Here is an 18,814-nt window from a genome sequence, read left to right on the forward strand (position 1 = left end):
GTCAGCTTAATGTCACAGGGATGCTGAACTAGACAGAATCTTATAGTTTACCAAGGCAATACAGGCTAGATTCCTCACTTGGAGTGACTGTGACTTTTCCAAGACCACATGATGATAGAGCTAAGGAGACAAACCCACTTACTGAGCCCAAGTGCAGTCCTCTTCCCACCAAACGATGATCCTTCCTAACTCTTAGGAGGAAAGACTGGAGCCGTGTTGTGTAAGACACAGGACACTTTGCTGTCCTTATTTGCTTTTGTGCTTTTTTTACTTCAGAGGGTGAATGCCAGTCCCTGGGAGGAGAGAACCAGCATGTCTACTGGAGCTGCTGTCAAGGGGGCAGCAGGAGACATTTCCAGCGATGGTCATTCAAACACCGCTCAAGAGCAAGCCCCCAGGAAAGGTAAAATCATGCGTGGGGATGTGACTGTGGGAAAAACTGGGATTTCTGTCACTGCAACCTCCCTTTTGTTGGTATACAGCATTTTTTGCTACTGCTAGTTACCAAGAATTGTACATAGTTAAAAAGCCGTTTTACTCCTGTTTCATTTCTCACAAGAAATCTTGAAGGTAGATAGAAAAGGTGTGTAGTACAATATTATTTAGAGATGAACAAATGAAAAATGAAGCAGATTCTAAGTCGGAAATATGGAAAGCAACTTTGGCTTCTCTGAAAACATCCAGGGCTCGTGCCGGTGGATCTCTCGGCTCATGTTGCACCCATACCCGCCTCAAAAGGAGCAGGCCTTCTTTCTCACCGTGTCCTAGATCTTCCTTCTTCCTTCCTCTCATCTGCAATTGGTGTTTTGCTGGGATATGCCACAAGGTTAAACGTGGAATGCCTTATTTTACCCCAAGTTGTTAATGACTTATAACTGTTATGCATTAATTTTTCTAAGGATACAGGCTGGTCCTAAAATAATGCCTTCACAAAGCAAAACATTGACCAAGATGGAACATCTAAAAACTCAACATGTTGGCCAGTCTGTCTGTGGGAAGTGTGCATGTCTTTAAGAACAGAGGCTCCTCAGTCTAGCCCACCAAGGAACTTAGGATGCACCTGCTGATGCTCATCCTGCAGCCCAGCACCATGCGATCCAGAATGAGTTCTATTCCATTGGCACTGGCTCCAGTGCTCCCTTGTCTCTATGTGTTTTGCCATCTTTTGGACTATGCCATTGGCCAGAATCTTCTATCCTGTCTGCCCTGACCCTCAATCCCCTCCCCCCAATCAGTAGCCAATAACGTGAAAAACTTACATATAAAGTTGTACCGTGACACAGCACGACATCCAGGGTCAGAACAAGGGTCAAAGGCCAGGTTCCCTGAGTTGGCAGTCCTCATTCTGCCATTTCTGAGCTGCGTAATGTTAGACAAATTTACCTGAACGTTCCATATCTCAGTCCGCCATTTCAAAAATGAGGTAATAATAACACAAACTAACTTGAACTGTTGCCCCGAGAATTAGATTCATTAGACCATAAATCCATAGACCAGCACCTCACACCCAGTAAGCACTAAGGCACCGTTAGCTATTACTACTGCCACTCGCATGCTGTCCCCTCTGCCGCCCGCCTTTTGGCAGTCCTTAGAGTGCTCATTTATACTTTGTCTAAAGGGAAATTCACGTGTGATCTTCCCCGTTTCCTGCAGTCTTCTAGGACACCTGTCTATCAGGCTGCTCAGCCCTCTGATGACCACCAGGGAGTCCAGCTGTGTCAGCCAGTGCCTTTGTACCCCTATGCAGCCTGGCGATGCAAAAGGCAGCTTGATACACAGCAGTCCCTTTTGGGCAGCCTCCCCACTTGAAAAGCCAGAACCCCTGCTGCTGGCTCTGCTCTTCAGCCAGCTCCATTTGTCTCTCGGGAACTTGCAGGAGCAGACCCTTTCTGGGTCCATCGCTAGTGTCCACACCAGCTTTCCTTCTAGCTCCCTGTCTTGTGTCCACAGGGTACTCCTAGGTCTTCAGTGTCAGACCCCAGGCCATGGCTGGGGGCTCCTCTGGGCACGGAGGGTCGCAGAGGCCCCTGAAGTCTTTGCTGGGCATCACTGGGCTCCCAAGACACCTGGACACCAAGTGCAGGAGTTTCATGGGGTGTGGAGAAGCACCCTGCCACCACCATGTGCCACTCTGGTCACCTGGTCGCATCTGAATCTGCTTATCCTCCCAGGCCCCCAGAGACCCCGAGTGAGAAGGATTGGCCCCAGGTTCTGCTGCAGGGTCACTGTTCTTTCAGTCTCAGGATTCAGCTAAGGACTCATGGGGCTGCGATGGAGACAGACCCCACGCTGCCTTGTGATCCCCTTTACCACAGAGGCCCATGAGGTGCTGGGTCAGTCTGAGTTTGATTAGAACAACAGGAGCCTGTCTAAGCATTTCAAGAAGAAAGAGGTTCAGTACAGGGGCGAGAAGGTTCCAGAGACTCTGGAAGCCTAGGGAAACAGGTTGGTCAGGTTGGTCACTTTCGGGAAAACCAGAAGTGGTAATGACCCCATCACTGCCAACGACCCCAGCGAGGCACATGGCAAAGAGGGCGATTTTCAGGGCACCCCAGAGTCACAGGCATAGCTTCCCTGCCTGCTATCGCTGGTGCCCAGTCGCTGCCTGGAGCTGCCTCGGGTGCACCAGGGCTCCTCAGTGTACTCAGCCTTTCACACACAGGCGCCTGGCAACCCGCTGGTAAAATCTGAGCAGAATCTGTTTGCATGGCAGTCCAAAGACTGCAGTTTCCACATCTGTGCCCCTCTGGGGTGCGTGGGCTCTCTCTTGTCCAGCGTGGAGGTCCACAGAACAGGGCAGAGGAGAGTGTGGCTGCGGAGTCACTAATCAAGACCTCTGGAGACCAAGCAGGAAGCAGGTCTGATTTTATTGCACAGTTACCATGGATATAGACTCAGCCAGTAGCCAAGCAGATTACAGCAGCCACCAGTGCAATGTCTGCTAACTTGCAGCGACCAATCCAGGAGTGGGCCATGGAGCAAGCGCAGGGACGGCCACACATGGCCTTACACCCAGGGTGTGCCTACGGGGTAAGCAGTCTGCCGCTCACACTCTCTCTGTGCCTAGCACGAGGGGAGTGGCCTGCCACTCAGACGCCCTTAACGTCTGCCATGGATGCAGTACTCCATGCACTTGTCCCCACACGGGGACTACAAGGTAGGTCAAGGTGGAGATGACACTGAGACTCTGTAAGCAATGTCAGGGACATTTCTTTTCCTCCTGTCAAAAAAACCTCGTGGACTTAGATATGCCCCTGCCTGTGGCACCTGCAGGCCAATCTGCAGGTAGAGCCCCTTCTGGACTGTGGAAGTAAGAAGAAGAGTCGGCTGTACACTTTGAGAAAGTACCTCCACGGAGGCGGAAACCAGGGAGCCATCCATTCTACAGCCCTGGACACAGACCTAACACAATCTGGAAGTCAGGGAGGACACCAGGAGCCGCCAGGCCACCCGTCCCGGAAGCACAGGGCAGGGTTCAGAGGAGAGCACTCTGGGGGCTCCCGCTCAGGCTCCCAGGACAGTAGCTGTGCAGGCCACAGGGGCGAGGCCCCCAGGGCCTGCAGTGGCCAGTGGTGGAGGAGCCTCCCCTCCTGGCTCCTGGGCCTTTGTAAAGATCTGCAGTTTAGCCTCGGAGCCAGCGCCATGGAGCAGAGGCCAGCAGGAGTGGGCGCAGACACCAGCTCAGACACTGGAGAGCGCTGGCCCACGTCCGCATGTTACTGCAGAGTTATCCCTTTAACGGGGCAGGAATTCCATGACACCACACGCCACCGCCACCCACGTGACAGCCTTACCTCAAGCCAGCAAAGGTGACCCTGCGTGGGGTGTCAACACACAGAACAAAGCCACATGCAGTTGGCCCTTCCAGGTCAAGGCTCAGGGGCACCACAGGGGCCTGCGTGTATATGTGTGTTAGCACACGGGGAAGAAAGGAAGGGGATGTGCTGATTGAAGAGATCCACAGGGCACTAGAGAAAGGTAACGGCTCATTTTGAGAGCTGTAGCATCATGAGTGCGTGTCCTGTTAGGCACTGCTCTGAGCTCTGTGTGCAGTTAAATCTGAAGAGTCCCATGTGGCCCCTCAAGGAGGGCCTGTAGTAGCGCTCCCACTCCCCAGGAGCTGCCCCAGCAGAGGGAGGAGCACCTCACCCCACCAGCCAGAGCCGCGGTCGTCAGCCCTGGCGCTGGGTGCTCTGCGTGCTTGTTTTAGCGGGAAATGGAGACGACTTCACCTCACACGTACTCAGGTTCTCAGTGCTGACGAGATGATGGTGGTAAAGCAGCTTGTTACAGTATGAAGCAGACCAACAGGAAAATACGAAACACGACCTCAGCGTAGATGACAAAAGAAACTAAGAGGAAAAAGTGTCACCGCAGAACTACGACGGGATTGGCAGCAGTGAGGAGAGAAGCTGTCACTATGGGAAGTCCAACCAGCTGTGTGGAGCCATGGCCTGAGAGAGAGGCAGCCAGACTAGCCCACGGCAGGTGACAAACCTGCAGAGGGAGAAGACGGCACTCAGGAGGGGACGTCACGCAGCTTCCCATTCAAGGGGAGAATGCAGAACATTGAAGTAAGGAAATGAGGAAAATCACGTAAACTCAGGTGTGAAGGAGACTGAGGTGAAAAACCTATGTAAGAATTGGTTCTTGGATAAAGAAGAGGCCACCCACAGCAATATAGCAAGCAATCTGCCTCTCAGATTAATCAAGCAAAGATGAGACACCCCACGGAAAACCGGGAGACAGAAGCATTGAAACGTATATAATAGACTATGAGAAAACATGCAGCAACTGATTTCCTAGTAATTATATCTATAAATATATAATTTATTTTAATCTTATATAATTATAATTTTGCAATTATGATCAAGAAGAAAAATTAAAATTGTATATTTCAAAAAACATATAAGAAATGGAGAAAGTTGTAAAAAACTTTTTCCCTTTAATCAAACAAACCAACACACAAATTGTCTTGGTTGTCTCTCTAGAAAAACTGGGAGACTCCTAAGGAGCAGGAAAATACCCGCGTAGCTTGGGTGGAAGACTTCCAAAGAACACAAGCTGATGTCGAGCGTAGGTCCTGGCTGGTGCCCTGCAGTGTACTTCCTAGGAAAAACAGACAGCCCCTGAACTCCAGCCAAGGGTCCAAGTGACAGCCACATGGGCAGTTGGGCAGCGTTGGTACCATGCAGTGAGGACACAGCTCGACTCCGCTCCTCAGGCTTCCTCTCAAAAGCTCACGGCCCCAGTGTGACCATGAGAAGACATCCTGTATGCCATCGAGGCACATTCCATAAAGTAGATGAGGGGACGCTTCAGAATGGTCAACTCCACCAAAAAAGAGAGAAGAGAAGGCTAAGAGAGTGGGTCAGAGACCCGACAACCAAATGCAGAGTGGGACGCCCAGCGGGGGAAAGCTGAGAACTTTAGTTCTCAGGTGAAGCCTGGGTTTCAGTTAGTGATAGTACGTCAACACAGGTCACGAATCGTGTCAAATGTGCCTTACCAATACACAAGGTTAATAATAGGGAAAACCTATGTGACGTGTGAGAACTCAGTGGTTCTATGATCCTAAAACTGTCCTAACACAGAAAGTTTATTAAGGGAAAATGAAAATGTCTATGTCTTGATCACAGACCAAGATGGAGAGCTTAGAGCTTTCTTCCTCCTCTTCCCCTTCACCCTCTTCTCCTTCTTCTCCTTCTTCTTGCAAAGGTAACATGTATGGCAGAAATCACACACACACACACACACACACACACACACACACACACACCAAGCTCAATTATATATGCTGAATAAAATTCTAAGATAACCAAATAAATCATATTCTTCATTAAAAACAGTGTATTAAGAAGAGATATTCCCCAAATGCAAGGAAAGTCGAATATTACTAATAATAATAAGTGAATTTCTGTGAACTGACTCACTTCTCCTCATGGTGCCTGGAGGTGGGGCTCCATCATGACCCCTGCTTTACAGGTGCAACAGGTGGCCATGAAGAGAGCAATAATTGTCCAGGAACACACATCTCTGATACAACATCTGGGGGTGGGATTCAGGTAACTGATGCCAGGATTGAAATATATTTGAAAAAAAATTACCTAAAAATGGGCACAGGATAACTTGCTGCAGTTTAGACACAGGTCACACCGACTCCCAATGGCTTGCTAATTGGTGCCACATGAGAGGCACTCCCAGGACATTCAGAGGTAGCAGGAGTGCTTGCTCCTATTGTTCCTATTTAGCAAAGTTTTGAAAACGCTGGTGAATAAAGTAAAGGAATGAAATAAATGTTGCAAACAGCAAGAATAACTCATTTCCCCATTATTTGTACATAAAATCTTTCTTTTCATTTTTTTTAAAGTCAAAACCCAAGGGGAAAAAATAAACTGATGAAAATAATAGGAAAAAAAAACTCAGTTGCAGAAACAATACAAGGTACTTAACCCACCGTGTGGGCCTTAACTGAAGAGAAGTAGGAGGTCTCCCTGGGACAGAGAAACAGTCCTGGAGACGTGGGCAGGTGCCCTTGGCGAGGACGAGGCGATGCTGTAGCTGTGACGACCTTTCTCAGTTTAATCTGCTGAGTCCACACGACAGTGACCCATGGTCCATGCACAGTTCAGTGCCCCGGAGTTAGACCGAATGTCAGCTCCCAGACCTGAGGGAGCATCTGCAGAGGAAGAAGCCCCATGCGGCCTGCTCCAGGTGCATCTGCTCCCTGCAGGAGGTTGGGAAGGACACTCACTGCCCAGGGCAGGGATCATGCGCTGCTTCTGGATTTCTCCACAGTCTCTCAACCTTTCCAACCATCATCAGACTCGTGTATCTTTCTTGATCAAGGGGTGGCCCCACAGTTCCCATGGAACAAGAGCAAGTTTCATGCAAGCCTGGATTAGGGGGACATCATTTTTGCCCCAGAGTATCAAGACAAAGATGAAACGCGTCTGCAGTCTGACCCTAGCCTACTTTTCAGGTAGCGTCTTCCCTGAGCCTGGAAACAAGTTAAATGCCCGGGTTCCCTAGTTCTATAAGCGGCATTTCGCACCATGTCAGCTCCCAGGCCAGGGACATTCTTCAGTCTCGCTCTCCAAATGCAGTCGGTCGCTGACTCTGCCTGTTCTCTCTCTTCAGTGCTCTTCCCATCCCCACCCGCAACCTCTCATCTCAGGCCCTGGAGAGCCCTGCCCTCAGGCTCCTTCCCCCTGACTCCACACGCTCCTCACGCCTCTGCTTGAGCAATGCCTCTAAGGGGCTGCTGTTCCCACATCCCCCAGGGAACAGGGGTCCCCCAGACACCTGCACAGCAAGGTCTGCTGTCCCCATGTTTCCATCTCAGGTAGATGTCAACCTTCTCATCTTCTGGACCTGGAAGGGTGGGCGGGTGTCCTGATGGGACCTTCTGTGCCCTTCTTGCAGGTCTCTGTTCGGTCCGACATGGGCTGGCCCTCATCTTGCAGCTCTGTAATTTTTCAATTTACACCCAACAAATGAACTTGAGCATTGCCATCACAGCCATGGTGAACAGCACGGTGGCTCCCAGCCAGCCCAATGCCTCCACGGAGATGCCCCTCACGCATCCCCAGGACCACTGGAACTCATCTCTAAAGGAATCCAAGGCAGTGGTGAGTTTAGTGAGACTCTGGACCCTTTGTTTTACTAAAGTGGATCATCTTAAAAGGTTATCTCATAAAAGAACGCAACTCTTTTAGCCAATAAATGTGTTTATTGAGCGCATACTATGTGCCAGGAACAGCACAAGAGCATACTGTGTGTCTAAGGAGACTTTACGAGTATAAGCAGAAGCTAAGTTAGAATAAAAGAAACAGCCTTTACCATTTGGTGGACATGAATTCTTACCCCACAGTGATGGAAATCACCACAAAACAAATTCCACGGATTTGAGTCTACTGTCTCTGCTTCTTTATAAGCTTTCTTTCTTCATGGACTCTCACATTTTAACTGGTCAGTTAGCTATGTCAGGGTGGCAGGGAAGAGTGTGTTAGGCATATGCTTAAGCTTTTTTTCCCCTTTTATGAAGTCGGTAAATTGGAAGAGTGGGAGAGAGGTAATAGGAAAGAGAATGGCGTATTTCTTTTTGCCTGCAAGTCCTCGCGATATGAGGCTGACTCTGTAAGCACAGACCGGCAGTGAGTTCACCCTTGTTGCCTAGGTCCCTGCATACGACTGGAGTCCTGAGATCCAGGGTATCATCCTCAGCTCCCTCAACTATGGCTCCTTCGTGGCCCCCATCCCCACGGGCTACGTGGCTGGGATATTTGGAGCTAAGTACGTGGTCGGCACCGGCCTGTTGGCTTCCTCCGTCCTGACCCTCTTCATCCCGCTGGCGGCTGACGCTGGAGTGGCCTTGCTCATCATCCTTCGGGTCATCCAAGGCATAGCCCAGGTACTATGATGTTTCCCAAGTGTGAATGAAACCTAGGTTCCAGAATGATCTCATGTTCCTAAGATCAGAAATCCCCCCTCCAGGTTATGGTATTAACAGGTCAATATTCAATTTGGGTCAAATGGGCTCCCCCGCTGGAAAGGAGTCAGCTCACCTCCGTGGCTGGATCAGGTAACTGACCTCCCACTCACCTTCACTCACCTTGTCCAAGGGCGCCGGGCCACACCCCTCAAAGGCCCTGAGACCTCACATTCCAATTACCATCACCACAGCCCTGGCTCGCAAGCAGCAGCCTGCACTACCTTGATCAGAACTGGGCACTACTGTGCACCAACATTCTTGTGTTTCATAAGTACTCATTTCCTATTAGTCTCAGAACGGTCTTATGAGTCAGCCATGTATAATTCTTTTCCTTTCTCACCTAAGGAGTTTGGGGCACACATAGGCTAACAATCATCCAAGGTCACACAGCTTCCAAGAGGAGGAGCAGGCTTTACAGCCTGCAATCCTGGCGGTTCTGCGGGAAGTGCGTGGACTCCCAAGCCCGGCTCTCACCCAGAACACTTGCATCTTCCATTCAGGGTCAATGCTGGGGACCTTCATTGTCCTTCTCACTGGTGGTCTCATCTGCCAGAACATAGGATGGCCTTATGTCTTCTATATATTTGGTGAGTCTGTGCTCTTCAAATCTTGGAATTTTCCTTGAAGACAAAGAGCATTAAGCATGATCTCTGTAATGCCGCTTACCCTGGGTGAGCCAATCCCAGTAGGTATGGACCCTGAGGAGGCATGAGCGGATCCTGTTCAGCACCAATCCTGTTGTGAATCATGCCGGCTTCTACGACAGCGGTTAAGTTTCAGTAGCCTCGGTGCAAAGCTAGAATAACCTTATGGATTTAGGGGTATCATAGGATTCTTTACTGCTTCTAAGTTGAACCAAAGGATCCCAGAGCCATTTCTTTCATAAGACATCGAAAATGTTATCTCAGGAGAACTGTGATCACAGGCTATGTTTTAGTCTGTGCTTTTTTATTGAACACATTCTTTACCACTTCCAGAAAATTGTGTGAATGCAAACTAACCATAGGTAAAACACTGCCTGGAGTGGAGAATCAGTCAGTAGAGCCTGCAGGACAGACCATCAGAGTCTAAAGAGTGGACAATACACAGAAAGATTCTGCAGAAAGTTCTGGAATGTTCCAAAGGCAGTATTTACAGCTTCATGTTTTACTTTCATTTGAGCTCTGGATGGGACTGCCCTGCTGCTACCAGTTCATGTTTGTATTTTCCACTTGTGACACACTCGGATATCCCTCCTGTAAATTCCCTGGTTCCTTAGGGTGAGTGCCACTAGTGTTTACATCACAGGGTCATCCTCTTACATCAAGGGCTCCTGTAACATTAGGCAACTACATGCATAAAAAAATGTATGAATATTAATTGCTATAGAATATCAGTCTTCAAAGACTGTCATTAAAAAAATGCCAAAAGGGCAGATTATGAAATTTACTAAACAATGAGAAAGATTCACCATGCTTGTGATTTTGAGGATTAGCAAGCAGCATGTACAAAATAGGAATCACTAAAGACTTGTTGAGTCACTATTAACACCCTCCAACCCCAGTCCACCACATTGCTGATTTTCATGTCTATCCCCCCAGCCCATTAACTTCCTTGGGGGAAAAATTGTATTTTTCAAAATTTAGCACAATGCTTGATGGAGGTGTCTGCTGTGTAATGTTTGTGAAGGGACGTGCATATGGCAAGCCGCTTATGTGACGAGAACACTTAAAACTCTCGAGATTCTAAGAGGAGAATTTTTTTTTTTCTTTTTGATACCAGGGATTGAACCCTGGGGCGCTTACCCACTGAGCCACATCCCCAGCCCCTTTTCACATTTTATTTAGAGACAGGGTCTAGCTGAGTTGCTAGGGTCTCCTTTGAACTTAGGATCCTCCTGCCTCAGCTTCCTGAGCCACTGGGATCCCAGGCGTGCTCCACCACACCTGACTCTAAGGGGAGAATTCCAAGAAGGGTCATGTGGCCACTCAGTGCTGATGTCAAGTTCCCGGGGACCAAAATAATGTGAAAATTAGGGACGATTCCTTTCCAGAGGAATAATTTCATTTCTCTAGAAATTGGGTGATCCATTGCACCTAAAATGTGCTGCTGCTACATCTCAAGTGCTTCGGGATAAGGGAAAGACATGGAAAGGTGGAGAAAAGGGGACTTTGTGGACGCGTGACTCTCAGGAAGGATGCTGGTTGCTACAGGAACAGTGAGAACATTTCCAAGCACATGGGACAGACACACTAAGAGCTTGTGGCAGCGTGCTATTGCATCAATACCGCTGCATTTCCAAACCTCCAAATCTCAGTGGTTTAAGACAGCCATCTCTACTCTCATAGTTCCGCAAGGAAACTGGGTGACTCCTCTCTGTCTGTCATCTGCTTTGGACAATGGGTCAGCAGGAGCATGCTCCTCTTGGCAGTGGTGGGCTCAGAACAGGTCAAGAACCCTGGCCACGTGGTGGGGAGCCTCCACTCAGCACAGGGCCGGGTGCTGGTGACGGGCTGCAGTGTGGGTGTCAATCATTCTGCCAACCGAGGAGTCATCTTGGGGAAGAGGCCAACTGAAAGAACAATCCTCTCTTCCCAGGGGGAATTGGGTGTGCCTGCTGCCTCCTCTGGTTTCCTCTCGTTTACAATGACCCTGGGAATCACCCCTTCATCAGTGCTGGTGAGAAGAGATACATCGCGTGCTCCCTGGCCCAACAGGTATCCTGAGCAAGGCCCCTGCTCTCTCCCCACCACCTGGCTCCTCACAGTGCAGAGCAGAGCCCGTCTTCCGAGGGAGCGGGTGTTGATATGTGCTTTCTTCCAGGACTGTTCACCAGGCTGGACTCTGCCCTTAAAAGCCATGGTCCTATCGCTGCCACTTTGGGCCATCGTAGTCTCTTATTTCTGTGAATACTGGCTTTTCTATACCATAATGTCGTACACGCCCACATACATCAGTTCCGTACTTCAAACCAACCTCAGAGATGTGAGTACAGAGAAAGCTCATTTTGTTCTTCTGTTTAAATGCTTCATTCTACAATCCTCTGTGTCTCCCGTGGTTGCAAAATGAGTGGTTTAGGCCCAGGACTCCATACAGGAAATGCGGTCTCGCCAGCAGGCTTCTGGCTGACCCCAGTGTGGTTTACCGCTCGTTGGAGCAGCGGGTCATGGTTGTAGGTCTGTGTGACAGTCACACAATTCATGTTTAAGAGTCCTTTGCAAACATTTTATTCTCAATTCAGTCAACATTTGTGACTGAGACACTGCTGGCAGCATAAATAATAGACACAATGAAAATCTATGACCGAGAAGCACAGAAGAAAACCGTCCCAAGTAGAGCTTACCTAAAAAAATTGAGGATGATGTTTCTCTAAAAAAATATTGTGTACGTGTATCACATGGAGAAAAGAGTGCATGTGGGTGTACGACCCTCCAGATCTTCACAAAGTGAATGGTTGCTGGCCAGCTGGAGAAGCTGTCCGATTTCCACTAGATGGATGTCTTCAGGTGGCAAAGAGTTATTAGAGGTGGCAGCCTGTGAGTGACAGCTGCCGTAGTGACCATTATCACCTCCCACCTCTCTGCTCACAGAGGCGCCTTCTCAGGCGGGGTCTCTTCCAGTGGAAATGCACACAGCCGCCAAGGGACAGCTGACCTGCTTAGGGAGTCAGAGCCTGGGGCACACGTGCAGGAAGGAGGCACTGACTCGAAAGCCCCAGGGAGGAGTGGCTCTGTGTCCTCTTGAAGGGGAAAATGAAATGCAACCAGGGGGGCAGAAGGCCGGGCGTGCAGGATGCCGGAGCCAAGCGGCAGAACTCTGAGCCTGGCTGGAGGAGCCCTAGTCTCTGGTGTAAAGTCAGGTGGGGAGGCCAAGGCTGACGAGGACGACAGTCAAATGGGAAGTCAAGTGTGGCCCAACCGTAGAGCTCCCCAGGCCGGGAAGTCCGCAGCCCAGGAGGCCTGCTGCTCTCGGGGTGCCCCTGTACCACTTAACCCGGATGGGCGTGGCTTGCCATCTGTGCACGAGTTAGGGGGAAGCTAAGCTTTTCATTATTTGGATTATGCAAAGCAAAGTGTGATCTAATTTCCCCTTCGTTTTCTTCAGTAAGAATTTAACTTGGAGGTTGAATTAGAAATAACAAGCTTCAACCTTTGCAAAACTACATAATTTTGACTTGATAAAGCTCTATGAAGAGTGAAAAATGTTACTCTGGGTCTTGTCTCTAATCTGCCCTGTCTTCCTGGCCTGCTCTATTGACAGGTTGTTTTTGTTTTGTTTTGTTTTGTTTTGAATTCTCACATTTTTTCCATTGTTTCTCTGTGAGAATGCAAACATACATGAATATATATTCTTATTTTCTCAACTTTTTTTTTTTTCACCAAACCTATGGCCTGTGGGTCATGGTTTTGCCTTGTAATCTAGGTTTTTGCCATTTAGTATACCTTGAGGTTCTCTTTATATCAGTACACAGGAACTGTACTGGGCAATATCTAGGGTTTTCCGTCATTGAACAACGTTGCAGCAAAAGCCTTTTTCATTTGTCATACATTTGCACAACGATTTCTGGGGAGTAGATGTCTACATGGGAGACTGCTGAGTCAGAGGGGAAATGCACTATCCACTTATATTTGTCAAATTGTTCTACGTGGGCACCACTAATGTCTGTGAGGACCCAAGTCCCTGCAGTGCCATTGAAACATGTTAATCCTATTTTAATCTTTGCCAATTTGATTCATGAAAAGTAACATCTCACTATGGCTTTATTCTAAGTGAAGTTGGGTTTGTTTTAACATGTTTAGGAGCCTCTTGTTTTTCCTTTTTCTGTGAATTGTTTGTTCATTTCCTTCATTTTTCTGCTGGACTTTGGTCTTTTTAATACCTATTTCCACATGATCCTTATATATCAAGAGAACATTTCTTTTAAATTGAGCTATATGCACATCTTTCCCTGAGTACTTAAAGTTCATTGGCTCATTCCAATGCCTGAAATGGACATTAGAACAGATGTGTCTATAAAGAAAAGCCACAGCTGTGGGCAGTCTGTTGGAGGACTGTCTTCTCAGTGGGTGGGGGCACATGCACTCACCTCTCTCGTCCTCAGAGCGGGATCCTGTCGGCTCTGCCGTTTGTGGTTGGCTGTGTCTGCATCATCCTGTCAGGTCTCCTGGCCGACTTTCTCCTCTCCAGAAGAGTCCTCAGACTTGTCACCATCAGGAAGCTCTTCACCGCCATAGGTAATGGCCCAGCTGGAGGCAGGCGTGGCTGGGGAGGCTCGTTGCAGCCTCCTGTTGATCCCACCTGTGCTTCTGCCCAGGTGTGGTCTTCTCCTCTGGGGTCCTGGTGGCCCTGCACTGGGTCAGATCCAGCCACGGCACCACAATGGTCTTCCTGGCGCTGTCTTCTGCCTTCAGCAGCCTCTGTGAAGCCGGCGTGCTGGTGAACTTCTTGGATATCGCTCCTCGGTAGGACCCCTCGCCTCGTTCTCACAGAGCTTGGCTCAGGCCCCCAGCCCTGCTGGGACCTGCAGCAGGTCAAAGAGATGTCACCTGCAGCCTACATCCAGGTCACTCTGGGAAAGTCACCTGAGCTGGCCAATCGCCGAGAGCTCAGTGCTTCCAGGTGTGAACCAGAGCCTCCTGTGGCCCCATGACAGCTCTGCTGGGAGAGTCATGAGCCTCTGATGACTCGTCCTGGAGGACAGACACCCAGGGCTGACTGGCGAGAGCATTTGTTATGCTCCATGGGGCAGGCCCATCCTCGCCTTTGCTAAGGGGAAGGCATGGTAGCCAGGAGGAGGAGTCTCCTCCAACATGGGCAAGCAGGGAGGTGACTGAGAACCCCAGGCACAGCTCCGGTCAGGTCCCGTCTCAGGCAACAGGACATACTTCATCTTCAGGTGAGGAACCAGCAAACCATGTGGAGACACCTTGGTCTCAGGGAGTAGCATCTCTCATCCAGGGAGGAGCTTTGTGCCCCCAAGAAAGCTAGAAGGTCTGGCTGAATAGCCGGCACCAAGAAAGCATCCATATCAGGCGCAGACCCTCCCCTGCCCATTTGTATGCGTGACACTGACAAGTTAGGGCTGGCTACCCCTTGGAAGTCTCAGACCCAGCCCAGGAGTTTACCAATGCTCAGCCAGCTCACTGTACTCGGGTTTAACACAAGTGAGCGCAGGGGAGCCTGGGAGGAACAGGCGAGTTCTAGATAGGGCACAGGGAGGGGAGGGAGGGGGCAGAGGGTTAGCAAGGACGGTGGAATGTGATGGGCATCATTATCCAAAGTACATGTATGAAGACACGAATTGGTGTCAACATGCTTTATATACAACCAGGGATATGAAAAATTGTACTGTAAATGTGTGATAAGAATTGTAACACATTCCACTATCATTTGTTTTTTAAAAAATCAATTTAAAAATTAAAAAAAATAAGAGTGAGCACAGTTCCAGGCTCCCCAGGGTCAGGCATAAGTCCCGACAGCCCAGCCGAGACTGACCCTCTGCTGACCGATGGGTGTCCCCCTGCCCTCAGGTATGCTGGCTTCCTCAAGGGGCTGATGCAAATGTTTGCACACATAGCAGGAGCCATCTCGCCCACCGTAGCAGGAGTGCTCATCAACCAGGTGAGGCCAAACGTTCTGATGAATGTCCATAAAAGGAACTCACAAAGGTTGTGGCACAGCCATTAAAGCAAGGGTGTTTGTGTTCCCTCCTTAATGAGGCTCTTCAAACTCTAGCATCCTGAGCACCTCACATATCCTCATTACTGCCCCAGGCTGACCTCATCCAAGGAAATGGCCACATTCTTGGGATGTGATGGTGAATGCTCACAGTTATGTTTATGCTTTGTGAGTCCTTGCAAAATGAGCTTCTCAAGATAAAAAGCAAAATCTCTAGGAATATTTGACAGTCATATTTGCAAAGTAGAGTGGCCATCCATCCCGGTTTGCCTGGGTGCAGGGCTGTCAGCATCAAAGCCTTGAAAGTTCAAGGCCACCATTGTAGAGTGAGCCGGTCACTCTACAGAGTTCACAGGATGAATGGGCTGGATGCCACGTGGGCGGCAGGTGGTGGTGACAGGTGGAGGAGCAAGCTCAGGAGCCGCCAGTGCAGAGACGGCTGTGGCCAGTGTTCCCTGTCCAGGGCCTTTCCTCTGCACAGCCCTCCTCCCTGGGAGATGCATGAGAAGGAGTCAGACCAGCAAATTCACCTGATGACTCGCGCCTTCTCTGGATCTTATTGACACAGCCTTTACATAAATACGGGTGTGACACTTACCTGTTTGTCACTCTGTGACCTGCCTGTCACTTACTGGTTTCCTTCAGGAGAAACAAGTGGGGAATAACAAAGAAGGGGGTGTTTTGCAGGAAACCACGTCCCTTCTCCTTTTGGAAGTTACAGTTCTTTTCTAGCTACTGACACATTGTTGGGAAATGTTTTGTTTTTTTTTTTTAATAGAAATTCTCAAACTGACCTTGTTTCTCCTGCCATTGGTTGATTGATTGATCGACTGATTGATTGATTCTTTCAATGCATATACATTGGATGTGCCTGTATTGCTTAAGGGAATAAATCAAACCAGAGTCCCTCTCCTTGTGAACCTATACTATAGGAAAGAAACAGAAAACCAGGGTAAAATGCATGACTGATGGAGTGGTGGTGAGAGCCGAGAGAGTGGAACATTTTACATGTGTACATTTTACCATGGTACACATGCCAGGGACTGGAACTTCAATTAAGTGGGATGCTCAAGGCAGGACTCCCTGAGAAGGGAGCTCTTAACCAGGGGGTGGGAGGAAGTGAGAGTGAGCCAAGTGGGTATCTGAGGGAGGGCGACCCCGGGGGAGGAGGGCCACCCCAGGAGAGGAGGCCAGCACATTCTCTCCCAAGTCGGGAAAGCCACTACATATCCCAGGAACAGCCAGAGGCCCCTGAGGCTGGAGCAGGGGGCGGAGCAGCAGGACAGGGCCACCGTCTCTGAGGCAGAAGGGTGAGAACCACGCAGCCATTACTGACTCCCAGTTCCCTGTCTCCAGGATCCAGAGGTTGGCTGGAGAAACATGTTCCTGCTGGCAGCTGCCGTCAACATCTCAGGTCTGGTCTTCTACCTCATCTTCGGCCAAGCAGAAGTTCAGGACTGGGCCAGAGAGCGGAGATTCACCCACCTCTGAACAGAGAGAGCGACGTGTGAGCTCCCTCACTTGGTGTCCACTGCTGTCCCCCACGGACCTTCCCCTCTGAGCCTGCATGGCTGGCTAGCCCCGTGACGGGAACTGGCTTGGTTTTCAGTATCTCCTCATGTCCTGGCCTCTGTAACACTGAGGTTTTACCAGGCTGAGAGATTTTACAGAGGAAACCCTAGGTGTGTCTCTTCATTTCCCAAACAATGGAAAGTGCCCCAGACCAGGGGACCTAAGCAGGCAAAGTCCCTCTCATGTTGAGGGAGGAGGGAATCAGGCCCTTCCGAGGCACGGTGTGGGTACGATGTCTGCATGAAAACCTGTAAGGAGACAAGGATGACAGAGAGTGAGTCCATCTCAACAGGAGCAATGAACGTCCTGCTGTAGTGTGGGCTCTTCCGAACTTGCTCTCTGGGAATGCCGGCTCTCGATTGGGATCAGCTCGGTCGTATCTCCTTGCTCAGGTGCTCTGTGGATCCAGCTCATCCATAGCCGCCATCTTTGTGGCCATCTTGACTTTAGTCCTGCATCTGGTGTGTGGGTCCGGGCAGATCACTGGCAGCTTAGTGGATAAACATTGTCCAGTTTCTCTCCTGTCCCCTCAAACATATCTTCATGAAGATCCATCTCAGATGTTCTGCATTTGCTTCTGACCTTTGGGACCTTGCCATCATTGCACCACATTCAGTGTTCCAAAAAACTATTTAAGACCCACACTGGCTTGATCCCAGTCCAGGGGTCAGGGATTGTCCTAGTGTGTCTGCTCTCAGTGAGCCCCCACATGGGCAGTACAGGGGCCATGAAAGAGATCAAAAATTCAAGAACTCAGTGAATATTGTGAACGTGTATTCATTGCTCAGGGGGGCATAGCAGAAAACAAAATCATACACAGCTCAAAGGAGTTCAGTATCTCAGAAGGCAGATGGCCTTAATCAAGTATCACACAAATGAATGTGTAATGACAACTGTGGGAATTGAAGCAATGGGGGACATGCACTAGGAGAGTGAGTGAGGTGCATGTGCAGTGACGTAGGCAAGAGAGGTCACACACGAAGCTCCAGATGGGATCTGGAGGTCAAGTGTTAACTGTGGCAGGAGGTCCATGGGGAGAATGTTCTAGGAAGGGGCACAGCGTAAGCCAAGGTTTGGTGGTGAGAGAGAGCAGTCAGGCGTGGCGAGAGTGCAGAGAACAAGGAAGGCGTGGTTGGTGAGTAGGCTGTGGGTTCCGAAAGGCTAGAGCACCCAGGTACTGGGACCGAGCAAGAAAGCACTAGATCAGGGGGAAGTGTGTTAGTGGGAAGGACAAGATCGGCATTCTGTGTTCTGGAAGTTATTCTGCAGGAAGGAGCAGGAAGGAATAGGGATTCCCAGTGAACTTCCTCAAGTGATAGGGTGTCTCTGGAGCCACCTGCAGAGCCAGCACTGAGCTAATGATCAACCAGACCACAGCTGGACCAAGGCTGCTTAATTACCCAGACCTCTCACCCCCACCCCAATTCTTCCTGTTTCAACCTGCAGCTCCTGTCTGTGCCCCAAGACAGGGATCAGATGCAGGACCTCGCCTTGCCTTCCCAGTGTGGCCTAACTGGACCAATTTCTCTTCCTGCTTTTCTGTTTGATTTTTGGGGTGAATGACTGCACCTGGTTGGTTAGAACCCTGAAGACGGGTGTCTGGCCCAGGACTCCGGTGACACTATCAGCACAGCCAAGGGAAAAGCAAGGCCAAGAAAAAGAGCTGCTGTTCCCGGAGCCTCCCACCACCTCGCCTGTCACCTGCAAGGCAAGCTCAGAGGTCCCAGGGGCCTACACCTGTCACCAGGTGGCCACAGCAGCTCAAGCAGACCTGGCCCAGCCAAGGAACAGTTGTCAGACACAGAAAAGGCTCCTCATTTTGAAGAGGAAAAGGAAGCAGAGAAGGAATTCGCTTGTAAGTGTGAAACGGAACACTTCATCAAAGACTTCGGAAGTGGACGCACCACAGAAATGTAAAATATTCTATAAAACTTCTGAATTACTAGAGCGGGCAGGAGGGCAGCAGCAGGAGGAAGACCACCAAGATAAGGAGGAATTTCTGCAAGGAAGCAAATCAACTCAGGAAAATGAGGTACCTTTGCAAGGTCAGACACAGTTGGATTCGATGTGTCTAGACCAAAGGGACAGCTC

General features: G+C 49.7%; 1 protein-coding gene across 2 annotated transcripts; it reads left to right on the forward strand.

Moving 5' to 3' along the window:
- Positions 1-312: 312 nt before the first annotated feature.
- Positions 313-16,642, forward strand: LOC308650321 (putative small intestine urate exporter; the record flags this gene model as incomplete). 2 transcript variants are annotated; one of them, XM_081296388.1, is made up of 11 exons in its annotated part: positions 313-403; positions 7,426-7,631; positions 8,180-8,413; positions 8,497-8,584; positions 8,995-9,081; positions 11,072-11,190; positions 11,297-11,458; positions 13,575-13,707; positions 13,788-13,935; positions 15,004-15,094; positions 16,508-16,642. In XM_081296388.1, the coding sequence occupies 11 exons, from the start codon at positions 313-315 to the stop codon at positions 16,640-16,642; spliced, it is 1,494 nt and encodes a 497-aa protein (XP_081152514.1). The 2 variants fall into 2 exon arrangements, with proteins under 2 accessions (XP_081152514.1, XP_081152515.1); XM_081296389.1 differs by lacking the exon at positions 313-403 and having other exon boundaries at positions 7,437-7,628; positions 8,183-8,413.
- Positions 16,643-18,814: the final 2,172 nt, after the last annotated feature.

Source organism: Spermophilus citellus (genome assembly GCF_964194105.1).
Source record: "Spermophilus citellus genome assembly, chromosome: 5".
Classification (NCBI taxonomy): Eukaryota; Metazoa; Chordata; class Mammalia; order Rodentia; family Sciuridae; genus Spermophilus; species Spermophilus citellus.